This window comes from Prionailurus viverrinus, chromosome D4, assembly GCF_022837055.1.
Source record: "Prionailurus viverrinus isolate Anna chromosome D4, UM_Priviv_1.0, whole genome shotgun sequence".
NCBI lineage: Eukaryota > Metazoa > Chordata > Mammalia > Carnivora > Felidae > Prionailurus > Prionailurus viverrinus.
The window spans coordinates 28094186-28107367 of NC_062573.1; the positions used below are offsets into that span (position 1 = coordinate 28094186).

General features: G+C 47.6%; 1 protein-coding gene across 3 annotated transcripts in view; it reads right to left on the reverse strand.

Moving 5' to 3' along the window:
* The window catches only part of ALDH1B1 (aldehyde dehydrogenase 1 family member B1), a 331536-nt gene that overhangs the window by 53442 nt on the left and 264912 nt on the right, over nucleotides 1–13182 (reverse strand). For all 3 annotated transcript variants that reach the window (XM_047831279.1, XM_047831281.1, XM_047831280.1), the window contains one exon: nucleotides 3118–3278. In XM_047831279.1, the coding sequence (XP_047687235.1) occupies nucleotides 3118–3137 (20 nt within the window). In that variant the 5' untranslated portion in view covers nucleotides 3138–3278. The remainder of the gene's footprint in view (nucleotides 1–3117; nucleotides 3279–13182) is intronic.

The following is a 13182-nucleotide window of genomic DNA, read 5'->3' on the forward strand; positions in this document are numbered from 1 at the left end:
CACTCTCCTAGGGTAGCACCAGCATTATTGAGAGACACAGAAGCCATTGTACAAAAAAGCTGGACACCCTGGCTGGGTGCCCCGGGTCCACCAGTGTTTCAGAGAGACAGAATCAGCTTGGCCAGGTTGGGAACAGAGCTCTCTACTGGGGCATGAGCCATGGGATGGTCCCCTGTGCCAAGCTACGGGCACCATGGAGAAGATTGGGGCTTTACGGTCCACACAGCGTTCTCATCCCCGAGGTCTTGCTGGATCCTTAGAGAGCGAGGTTCAGAAACAGGCTGTCACTTGTCCATAGGGGGACTCAAACACAGATACTAACGTGAAGCTGTGAGGATCAGAGATGAGGTATTAATTGGCCTTTTGGGTCTTTATTCCACTTTCTCCCATGACCCCCCTGTTTGTCCCTCTGTGTCCAGGTCTCTGCTTCCTCTCCTCTGCTTTCACCTCGCCCGTTCATTTTGAGCTTACTGCAAAGCTAGGAATGGTCAGCCTGGCTGGGCACCCTGCTTCAGACGGTGAGTATGGAGGGGGGGGGTGTTGCACCCATGTCTGAGAAGTTCAGAGAGAGTTGCCACAAAAAAATGTATGACTGAGGAAGATAAAAGCCCCTTTTTGTACTCCCTACTCTATTAAACGTCCAATAAAGCAACGTTCATTTTCATTTCTTCTCCCTTAATAAAATAACAGTAATATTAGGTACCGTTTATTGAAGGTTCATCCCATGCTAGGCATGGGGCTACGGTTTTATAGTTATTATCTCACTTAATCCTTTCACAGCCTGTGCAGCAAGGACTATTATTCCCACTTCATGGATGGGAAAACTGAGGCTTTGGAGAGGTGAAGTAAATACCCATAGTCACTCAGCTTGCAAGTGGCAGAGCTGGAATTTGAAACCTTCGTATATTTTCTAAACAGGAAACAGACTCACACATTAAAATTACATGAAGACATTGATAAAGGTTCTGTGTCTGGGGTCCTCAGAGAAGACAGTGACCCCCTACTCTTTACTGGGCAGACAAATCTGGACGATGTGCTCAGGCCTGAGCCCTGCCCTATAAGAAGAGCCGGACAAGCCAGCCTGGGATCCGGGGAGATGACCATGATAAAGAGGCGGTCCTGGGAGGAGTGCATGGAGGCTGTGGAGGGCATGGGGCTGATTTTGAAAGAATGTCCGGGGCCCAGAGGGTACCAGGCCCATGGGGTGGGCCACATTCTCGGGGTCCAGCTCAGACTTTTATTCTGAGTCCAGACCATATAGCCAATTGCCTGCCTCCTGGTCATCTTGTTTGGGATGTCCCGTGGCACTCCAGTCTAACATGTCCCAACTGAACAGTCCTGCCAATCTGTTCCTCCTTGGGGAACCTCATGTCAGGAATGGCACCACTGTCCATCCATTAGGCCAAGCCAGAGATGCAGAGGCACGCTCTCCAACACGCCCCCAGATCAAGCCCTGTCAGGTAGACCCTCCAGTCCCTGCTGAATCCAGACATGTCTCCGTCCCCAAAGCCACCACCACAGTCTAGGCTCCCCTCACCCTCACCTGGACTTCAGGGTCAAATCCCTGCCACGTCCCATACCTCCCGCACTGCCCCCTCATCCCTCCTCCACCCCGTGACCAGAGGGACCTTCCTGAAGTCCACATCCAGCCACACACCCCTGCTCCCTCTTAGCCCTTCCCTCCCAGCCCAAGGAACCCAGCTGGAATGAGGGGAGAAAAAGACCAGTGCCCTCAGGCTTCCTAATTCGTGTCCCCCAGCACCTAGCTGACTCTCCTTTCCGTCCACCTGTCCTTCAGGCCACCCTCTGGTCTATTTCCTGTCCCATGTCCTTCTCCACCCACTGCCCTCACGCTTCGTCCCTCCTTCCCTGTGCCCAGGACTCCAGGTACAGGTATGCCCCACTTTTCAAAAGTTTACATTATGCCACTTTGCTTTTATAAATGACCTACACTACTACTTGTTTTCACTAACCGAAAGAAATCCAAAGAGGATTTTCCCCTTTATGAGAAAAGGCCAAAAGCAAAAATAGTGTTCGGTGTTTGTTTTACAACGAGCCATTATAGAAGCAGCAGGCACCCCAGTAGGGAGATGGGTCCCACCAAGCTCCTTCCCCAGGGAGCACACTCAGCATCTCCATCAAGCCGCCAGAGCTTTGAACTGTCTGTGAGCATTGGTACTTCATCTCCATCTATTTTTGTGCACCTGTTGGCAAGATGTGTCCGAAGGCAACAGAAAAGCCTAAGAGAGGTTATTTTGGGGGTCTGGGAATGCTCAAAAATGTTTCCACGTAATGGCTTGATAGCATTCTGGCTCATGAAAGGTTTCATAGGAAGGAAGCTCTACCCGCAGACAGTGGGGAAACCCTCATCTGCTTTCCCAAGGGACTCCCATTAGACAGTCTAGACTCCGTCTGTCTTTCCACGATGCCTCTTCTGTCTCTCACCCTCCATGGCATCCCTAGACGATCTAACCAGACACACGACGACACCAGAAAGTGACAGTTCTACTTTCTGTCATATTTTGGGCTAGTCTTTTCAGGTCTTTTAAGACTTAAGTAAGATTAAAAAAATTTTTTTTAATTAAATATTTAAGTTTCAATGTTTGGCTGGAGACAAGTTTCAATGTGAGAATTCTTAATTCCTGGCATTTGTACAGGACTTCACAGACCTCAAATCCTTTCACATTCTTTTTTCACATGATCTTCACAAAGCTGGGGATATTACACTTGACTTATAGGTGAGGAAACTGAGGTTTTCAGATTTCCCAGAAACTACAGAGCCAGGATTCCAACTCAGGTCTTTCAACACCATATCTGGGCTCTTCCCATTCTACTCTGGCTCCAAACTGAAGATAAACAGAAACCTGTTCATTGACCCAGGAACCCATCCATGGTTTCTTCCCGCATATATAAACCTAACTAAACCTATAAACCAACAATAACCACATACATATAACCCACATATATAAACCTAACTAAACCTATAAACCAACTAAACCTATGCCTTTCTCCCAGCTTCCATGAATCACCGACATCAAAGAAGACAGTTGCCATGAACATGTGGTTGCCCTGTGTGACTTGTGTGTCCTGTGTGTCCTGTGTGACCTGATAACTCACCTGGAGTTTGCAGAAATCATCTTGGTGGGAAAGCACTGCCTGTGGTCCCAGTGAGCGATCTCCTTCTCTGGATTGTTCTTTGAGCTTCTCTGGCCTCTGGGTTATTGACTGCTTCTGATATTCTGGTGTTCTGCCCAGTTCTCTTCACAGCACCCAAAAACCTCAGAGAAAAGGCAAACATCCAGTCAAATATTTACCAGAGAAATGGAAGCAGGCAGGCAGCCTTCTTCCTTGTTTCAGAACATAACTGGTTATTTTTCTGCCCTTCCTCCTCTTCTCCTGCAAAGCAGGAACATCCCTCCTATTTCCTCTCTCCTGGACACTTGCTATCTCTTTTAGCCCCCTCGTGTGGGCAGTGGGCCCCCTGAGCTATCAGAACTTTGCCCAGCAGCAAAGGCCTCTTTGGCTAGCTATAAAAATTATGACAGGTAATAAAGTAGGACTCTGCCTCAAGGCAATAAAGTGGGAAACTAGGACCACGGGCTTCAAGATTCTCCTTGGAAACAAGGTCACCCATTGCTGGGAGAAGAGGCTGGAGACAAGTTCAAAACTGAACCCCATCCATGCAACAGAACCAGCTAGCTGTCCACCAGGATTCCTGTTCCCTTTTCATAAAGTGAGGCTGCTGCTTGGAAGCATCTGTCCAGCCAGGGCCACACTCCCCAGGCCCCGGCATCTAGGAACAGACATGGACTAAGGCTCACCAATGGAATGTGAGCAGAGATGACAGGAGTTACTTCTGGGCCAAAGCAAGTGTGTCTTTACTACCTTCTTCTCCATCTGCTGGTTTTGGACTCAAACACCCTAAAGCAATGGGATGGAAGGAGCCTGGGTTCCTGAGTCACTATGTAGAGGAATCTGTCCTCTGCACCAACTGTCCTCTCACACACTGGTCCGTGAGCAAGAAATGAAGTTCTACTGCAATAAGCCAGCAAGCGTGGGCTTATTCATTATAGCAAATGTTGCCCTAGCTGATGCGGCACAGAATATGGAAGGCTTGTAAGCATCATGGGGTCCAAGTCCTTTATTTGAAGGGCAAGCAAACTAAGGCTTAGGAGGGGAAGTGTACTCACGGGATTGGCCAAGCCTCGGAAAGCCTGCCATGCCCGCAGAGCTGTGCCAAGGGCATGAGCAGACGCCCTGGTGTCACAGGACTCTGCCCCAGGGCACTGCCCACCGGACCAGGTGCCGGGCCCAAGAGCAGCCTGTCATAAACTATGTCAACCTATTATCTGTGATGGACACTCTGCCCAGCAGACCATCTGTCTTGGGAGGCTGACCTTGAGACACAGAGCAAGAGTTAAGCACTTGTCAGCGGGACCAAGAACCAAATAACACACACAGAGATGCAGGAATATAAGGCGTGGCTGCATCCTGATCGGGGCACAGCATGCCTCTTGCTGCTGAGGATGAATTAAGATTTCCCAGTTACCACAATGGCCATGGATTCTCAATGGCCACACTGTTCCCAAATGGTCTTCCAGGCCAAATGGGAACTAGACCCCAGATGTCCCCGTCTGTCAGTTCACCACATCCATCAGCTCCTAGGCCAGGTAATGGCCCCACCACGCTCTCATCCCCCATAAGTTTTCTGTGGCTCCTCCCCTGGTCTCGCTCCATTCATTCTGCCTCCCAGTGGTTCTCACCCATCCCTTCACCTCTGTGTGGGAGGGCTGGCTTCCTCCTTTCCCTTCCGCCTGCTCGGAGGAGGTGGTGTTCGGAATGGTGCAGCCACAATGCAGAAGGAGCCTGGGGCCCTGCATCAACACTAGGAGACAAGGACCTTCCTCACCCTTGCCAAGCGCCCTCCCATGGCCTGCACTCCTGCCCCTGGCATTCCAAACCTTCCAAGGAGTTGCTTCAACCTGCTTTTCCAGCCTGATCTCCACTAGTTTCCTGCACACATTACACTTTTTGTGAGTTGCCAATCTGTCACTAAACACAGCCTTTCACACTTCTCTGGATCTTTCAGAAGGAACAGAGTCCACTCAAGTTGCCTTTAGCCAGCTGGGTTTCCTAATACTCCCCCACAGGGGTTTGGGACCCAACCTGGGAATGAGCTAGAAACTGAAGCCACTCGTGGGAACGGTCCCTCCACGCCCATGGCTGAGGGGTCTTTCTCGTCTCTCTCTCTCTCTTCCTTTTGGCATTTTTGCTTCAATCTCTTTTATGGTTCAGCACATTGGCTTTTTTATGGTTTCTGCTCTCTTGTGGCTTCACCTCACCACTGCTGACTACCCCCCTCCTTTGCAGGGTACCCCAGTTCTAACCAATAACAGAAAAGCTCTGCCCCAGTTTCTCTTTATCCCCAAGTAGGTCACAGGCCAGTCTATGTTCTTCTGTCTTTGGTTCAGTCTTACAGCCCTTTCTTACTTTGCTAAGGGCTGCCATAAAAAATACCACCACACAGTGGGGCTTACCCAATATAAATTTATTCTTTCACAATTCTGGAAGCTAGGTGTCCAAGATCAAGGTATCAGCAAGTTTGGTTTCTGTTGAGGCCTCTCAGTTTGGCTTGCAGAGTGCTGCCTTCTCACTGTCCTCACGTGGCCTCTCCCCTGTACCTGTGTGTCCCTGGTGTCTTAATTTCCTCTTCTTAGGAGGACACAAATCAGATTGGATTTGGCCCATCCTAATGGCCTCATTTTAATTTTAACTACTTCTTTAGAAGTTCCAATCTTCAAACACACCCTAAAATACTGGGGTTAGGGCTTCAACATGTGAATTGGAGGGGCGGACATAATTCAGTCCATAACACCCCTGGTCTGATCACCTATGGTAGAGTGGGAGAGGATCATGCAGGGAGCAAACAGACACCACAACTGACAAGTTCAGGCCATATGTGTTTGATCTCTTCACTCCTACGTGGACCACCTTCTCCCCCTCCTGCTTATCACCAGCGTTTTTGTTCAGTAAGTCCTAGTTCAAGCATAATATCTATCACCAAGTGTCTCCTGGTCACTATGGTGTAATCTTCCTTTTCTTGATGTGGTCCACATCTCTTTTATGGCACATACGGAGGCCTTCTTTATTTGCTATGTAACACATATTTATGGAGAAGCACTCAGCTGCAGGGATTTTGAGTGCAAACTTTGGGGCCAGCTCCGTTGTGTCCTAGCTGGATAATTCTGACCAAGTTACTGTTAACCTCTCTGATTTTCAGTTTAATCTGAGATAAGGTATTCATGCTGCATGGTCATATGAAGTTGAAATGGGTTAATTCACATAAAGCATTTAGGAGGGTGCGTGACACATATTAAGCACTCAATGAACCTCAGCCACCTGGGGACACCTACTCTCTGCTGGGTACTGACTGGGACACAGAGTATACAGTCACATCACAGGTCACTGTGTCTGAGTCTCAGCTCCCCTCATAGATCATAGTGGCTTTAAAGCCATGACTAGATCTGGTTCAATGCATCTGGGATACAGGGGAGGCCTTGTAAATGCTTATTCTCAAAATTGAAAAAAATGAAAGGAAAATGAAAAAGTCAGAGACATATGAGGATCGGGTCCAATATAACTCTGTTATTGGATGTCCAGAAACAAAGAAACACTGGAAATGTGTTTCCTCGAAAACAAGGCCCTCTCCTTCCCTGGAAGAAGCAGTTCTTGGTGCATTCATGCCACATGGTTCAGAGAAAAGAATTGCAAAGTGAGCTCCTTCCAGACACAAGGAGATGCTATCTCTTCCGGGAGAGCCCATCTTCCAGGTGCTTTCTCACTCCAGTGTCTGGGCTTCAAATGAGTATTTTAAATTCTTGGATTATAATAGTGGTTTCCCTCAATTCTACAATCCTCTCTTTACACTATTAAGGAAGGGTCATTACTGAATTGCCACCAACTGCCCTGGGGAGGCTGGGAAGGCAGCCACTTTAAAGTGGGAGAAAGACTAAAACAGTTGTTTTAAAATGCTCAAGTTCAGCAAAATTTCATCCATAATAATAGGGACCTGTTTCTAAGGAATTACGATGCTCCAGACATGACCCCTTTGAACCTGGACACAACCCTGTATGATAGATTTAATTTACCCTCCCTCACGTTTTTTCATTTTAGTGTTGAATCTAAATAAAGAACTTGACGTCTATTTGTACAACATTTCAACATCTGATTTCCCTCTACCGTTCTAACTTACGCAACCTTTCTGAATATTGCTTCTTCTATCCAATGCACATCAACACACATCTATCCCTTTTGAAGTTTGAGGGCATTTGGATACTTCTGCTGAGTTCATCCAAGTTATCGATAAAAACCCTGAATAGAATAGAGCCCTATAGCACTCCACTAGAGACCTCTTCCCGGGAGCTACGTAATGGTGCTGCGGTTGGCAGAGAGAGAGGAAAGAACCCAGGTTAGACAGACTTACTATCTTGCAACCATGTATTTAGCAGGGTTCAGAGTTCTGGTGACATTACAGAAGGGAATCCAGCAGCACCTCACAAAGGCCATGCTTATTTCCTGAGCATTGGGAGCTTATCACAGAACAGCCTCTATTTATTCCAAAGACATATGGCCAACTTAATTATTAAATTTAGAAACAGAAGAACCCAGATGATCTAGGATCAGATGATCTAGTGCAATTTCTTCATTAAGTAACAATGATGACTTTGGGGAGCGGGTATGACCCCCGACTAGGGACAATTTTTCTCACTTTGAAAAAGAATGAAATGAAATTTATAGTCTGATCCTGTCTCTTCTCTGTCACAAATAAGCCTGGCTCCCCCTGCTGGTAGAATAAAGACAAACTCCTTAACTGGGCATTCAGTGACCTTTGTGACTTTGGCCTGTATCTTCCTGGACTAGACTCAACTCTCGATAAGTCCACAGGATATCTGGACTGACCACACAGGTACCATCCGCCAACCCTGCCCTCACCCATTCATTCATGTCACAATATTTACGAAGTACCTGTGTGCCAAGAAGTGTGCCAGTCTCTGAGGATAGGTGCTCTAGGGACATACCTTGGGCCCTCTTCCCATGTTGGCCAAGATCTGGGCTCAAGAACAGTGTCCTCCCTGAGGAAGGTTTTGGTGCTTTGCAACTGATCACAGATGGAATGCAGACAATGAAATTATTGCACAAGAAGGCAGACTGGGTCAAGGTGCTGGGCTGGAGCTGTGCAGGAACAGCCCGGAGCAGCAGACCGACCCTGCAAAGGCTATTTCCATAGCACCAGGAGAGGGACCCATTTAAACTGAAGGCAAACCACGTACTGGAAAAGGAGTTCTGGGCCAGGACACCCAAAGACCTGGGTCCTCGCCCCAGCTCTGCTCTGGTTCTGCAGGGTTCTGTAACTTTGAGTAAGTTTCTTCCCATCCTGTGCTTCAGTAACACCCCTCTGTAAAGTGAGGATGTCAGAGGTGGTCTCTAAAGACCCTTTCTCCCTACTTGACCCAGCTCAGATATCACCTCTGTGAAGCCTTCCCTGATCTCCCTCAAGAACCCCATTGCTTCAGGGAGGGAGACTCATACCTCTGAGCACACAGTGATTATCTGCATCCATTTCTGGTCTCTCCTCCTAACCGAGAGTGCTTTATCTCAGCACGTTGGTTCATTTGACTTATTAGGAAGTATAGAGGGGGAACTAATGAATGAGGAATGTTATTGCTAGGTCTGTAATCCCTGCATTGTCCACCAGGTGGCAATGTGCACAGGTGGCCACAACACAAACCTTGCGTTTGGTAGAAGCTCTGGGAAAAGATGCTGAAGAGAACAGAGAACCAGGAAGGACTCTCCTCAAAGACTTATCCTCTGATTGTTCAGTGCGTATTTCCTATCCCTTTTCACCCCACACCTTTAAAGTGTCAGTCTGTCAGACAGCCACACAGGCCTGAGCTACTGGCCTGGATTCCATGTTTCCAAGCTTCTCAGCTGGCTGAGACAGGACAGTGATCTGGCCCTCACTGACCTTCCTGGCCTCTGCACTCTCCACAGCACCGCAGCTGGGCTGAGACTTCTCCTCGTTCCTGGCTGTGCCATGTTCTCTCTGGTCTTCATGCTTTCAGCCACACAGCTTTCCCTCTCTCTAGACAACGTTTTACTGGCTCCTCAAGGACCAGTTTAGGGAACATGTTTTTCAGAAAGTGGACTCTTTTCCCCAAGCACTTTTCTGAACTAGCGTTTATTTATTGCCTCCAATCTGCCTTCCTGAGGCCACCTTCTTGAGCACACAGCACCTGGCTTACTCATCTTCCCCGCCCCCCACCCCGGTACCCCGCACAGGCCTGGCAAGCAGTAGCAGGCCCTCTGAGAGATTGTTGAATGAAAATGAATCAGTGAATCTACAAATTAGGGATGTGATGCAGCAGGATGAACAGAGAACCATCTCCCCTGCAACCGGGAGACATCTGAGAAGAGAATAAGAAAAAAACAACTACAGTTGACCCTTGAACAGCGTGGAGGGGTTAGGGGCACTGACCATCTGCAGAGTTGAAAACCTGCATAGTTTGGGAGTTTGACTCCCTGAAACTTAACTGCTAATAGCCTACTGTTGATCAGAAGCCTTACCAATAACATGGTCAACTAACACATATTCTATATGCCATGAATTGACATAAAAATTATATGTCATTGAATACTGTATTCTTACAATAAAGTAAGCTAGAGAAAAGAAAATGTTATTAAGAAAACCACAAGGAAAACACATTTACAGCACTATACTATAAAAAATCTGCATACAAGTGGATCTGCACAGTTCAAATCCATGTTGCTCAAGGGTCAACTGTACATTTCTATATTGACACTGGCTCCAGAAGAGACCAAATGCTCCTTAGCACAATAATGACATACTATTACTTTGAAAGGAGCAGAGCTAAGGGCATGTTAAAAGGAGACAAATGCTTTCCTCAAGTGAGACTAGACTGTGCTGTCTTCTAAGAAAATGAATCCTCCCCGTGGCAAGGTGACTCCTCCTTCAATTATTTATGAGGAAGCTGATGGCAGCTGCTAACTCTCCAGGTGAAAAGGTAAAGTTCAAGCGGCTTTCACCCGGCCCTGCCTCTTATAATAGCCCTGACTCCACGTGTCACAGAACTCATGTGGAGATTCTGCCAGTTGCCAATGCGTCTCTTCTATGCAGGACCTGGGAAGTAACCACAGGGGGGTTCACTGTGATTTGAATGTGGGCCCTGAGTGAGGCAATGCCCCTTCCTTTCACTACGGGCTACAGGGAGCCACTCTAGTAAATGGACAGATATCCTTCTAGTTAGGCCTTAGGGAGGATTTATAGAATTTGAATAGCATCCTTCTGCAAGGGGACCTGACCTCTTCTACATTAGGTCTGAAAACTGGATAAGACACCCTGGTGATTCAAATCAGCTTTTGGACACCAGTTTTCCTATTGTGTGCAGCAAGTAACATTTTAGGAGGATGTCCACTCTTTCTTTCCTAGGGACACTGTGACAACCAGACACTGCCAAAGATCCCTGTGAGTCAAAACAAGGATGTCACCTCATCCTACTGGCCATCATGGTAGCTGCACCCTGCTATGTCTTTGGCAGTTAAGTGCTGCCACTTGGCTTCTGCTCCTCTGCAATCCCACCATCCCTAGGGGACATCTCAAGGGTGGCATCTCTCAATCATATATGCCAACAGAGGAGAGAGCACACACCGAGCTTTTCAAGGATACCAGAACTCCCCTTGTTAATGAACTTCCCAATGTCATAGGGGAGATGTCCTCTGGAGTCCCTTGGGGAATGTAGTGGGTGGTTGTGCAGGGTGTCCGTAATTCATTTATTTCAAGATCTTCCCTAAGCCTTTTTTATTTCTTCCTTTACAACACACTAGGGAAGTACTGGTATCTCAACTTAACTGATTACAGATCATCATTAAGCCTGAGTTTCATTTAAGCAGCTAAGTAAACTATACAGTCACCCCCAGCTACACCAACCAAAACACTGAACCCAGAACACCTGCATCAACTCAATCAAGAGTTATACTCTGTCCTCTTTGGTCTTTCACCCTTAGAATCCATTCCTGCACATACTCCCCAACTTGCTGCAATGTAATTTAGCAAAATCCTGACATTTTTGTGGTATAAACGCTCTATCTTTTCAGATTAGACTTTGTATTTGCCCTGCTCAAGCATGTGGAACTCCGATGCCAGTTGAGAGTCTAGTGGCCACAAGAGGCAGGTGGGGTAAGTCTTTTGTGTGTGTGTGTGTGTGTGTGTGTGTGTGTGTGTGTGTGTGTTTATTTTTGAGACAGAGAGAGAGAGAGAGAGAAAGAGAGTGCATGAGTGGGGAAGGGACAGAGAGAGAAGACACAGAACTAGAAGCAGGTTCCAGGTTCCGCACTGTCAGCACAGAGCCCAATGCAGGGCTAGAACTCACAAACTGTGAGATCCTGACCTGAGCTAAAGTCGACGCTTAACCAACTGAGCCACCCGAGCACCCCAGGTGGGGTAGGCCTTGAAGAGAAAGGGTATGCCTTGCAAGGTAACAGCCCTGGGTAACTTCATCACAGGGTCCTTAACCAAGAGAAAGTGAATCTTCTCAGACACAATTGGCAAACTGCTTCCACTGGCAGAAAAAAAAAAGGGGGGGGTGCTTAGAATAACTCAAAGGCTCAAGATTCTCAACTTCATCTGCTTCATTTGAATCCACCCAGCTATCCCCATTCAAGGCCAGTACCTGCAAACAGTTGTTGTATTAATTTTTCTAGGTGTTATAGTTATGTACAGCAGGAGGGCAAATCCTCTATCATATCTTGGCTGCTCAGCGTGTAAATTTCCATCTTTAAAGAGCTCCACATCTGGCTATGCTCCCTCTTACACAGTATCAAATTGAAATCTGTCCCTCTATAACCCCCTCTTCCAGCATGAAAACCCACCCCTCTCTCTGCTCTGGAATGGCCCACCAGGGGCTTGGAGGCAGGGATTTTGTTTTCTCTCAGCCTGGAAGAGGGCCTTCTATGAATGGCTTGACTGTTACACTTGAGATTCAAGTCTATGGCCCATTTATGGAGAAATCTCTGCTGACCCTAACTCCTCTCCTTAGCTCCTCAGACTGGGACATTCACACCCACTTCAGCAGCTTCTGAGGATGCGTGCATCCCCCCTAAGTGCAGTATGAGCTAGCCTCCCCTGTGTGCCAGCTGTGAGCAGAGAAGGTAGAAATTCACACCACAGGAACTCACTACCTGCCAGACAACAGAGGGGCCTCAACCCCCTTCCCTGCCAGGAGAACTCATCTCTTCTTTTTCCCATAATCTCATGGGGCCCACAGATGTTGCCCACAGTGTTAATTGGCACTCTGGGACCCAGAGTTCACTGGGCTATGGGCTTGCAGACAGTTTTATAGGAAAATGGACAACAATCCAAAAGGCCCCTCCATCTCTAAGAGTTCAGAAAAAGGAAAAACTGCACAGGGCAAATGAGGATTAAGGTGTAAAGACAGGAAGAGCCATCCATACAGCTTGGTCAGCAAGTCCCTCCCTCCATCCAATGTCTTCACTTGGCCACACATCAAACTCCAGCAATCAGGACTCCCTAGGGTGTCCTGTTTGGGTCCCCTGCCAGAACTGGGCCAGGGATAGAATACACAGAGCCTGGCTTCAAGCAGAGGCCACATGAATAAATATCTGACTACAAAAACCTGGGCTACCATATCTTTCCAACATGCACTGCCCACGAACCACAGATATGCTGACGCTTGTGAGCCAGGACATTCATCATAGCATCATTTGTAGTAACAAAAGGATTGAAAACTGGCTAAATAACTGCAGGTTTTGTGCAGTTAAACGCTGTGCAAAGTTTGAAAGTCCGAGGTCAACCCAAAATAGATGACCATATCTCATCACAACCAAAGTCATTTTTAACTGTGAAGTATACCGTGACTTTAGTAGCATGCGGGGGGGTGGGGGTGGGGGACAATTAAACAATGCTCCATTGTCTGTACAAGCCTGATCCTCTTAGGAGGATTAAGGGTCATGATAGTTGGAGCTAGCTTTGGATCTGGAGACCGTACATCCAATCCGGGCGCTACCACAGCGTGCTCGGGCAAGTTCCCGCCTGGAGTGGTCTGTTTCCCCCAAGAACCCACCAGGTCTGGGAGAGTAGGTCTCAGG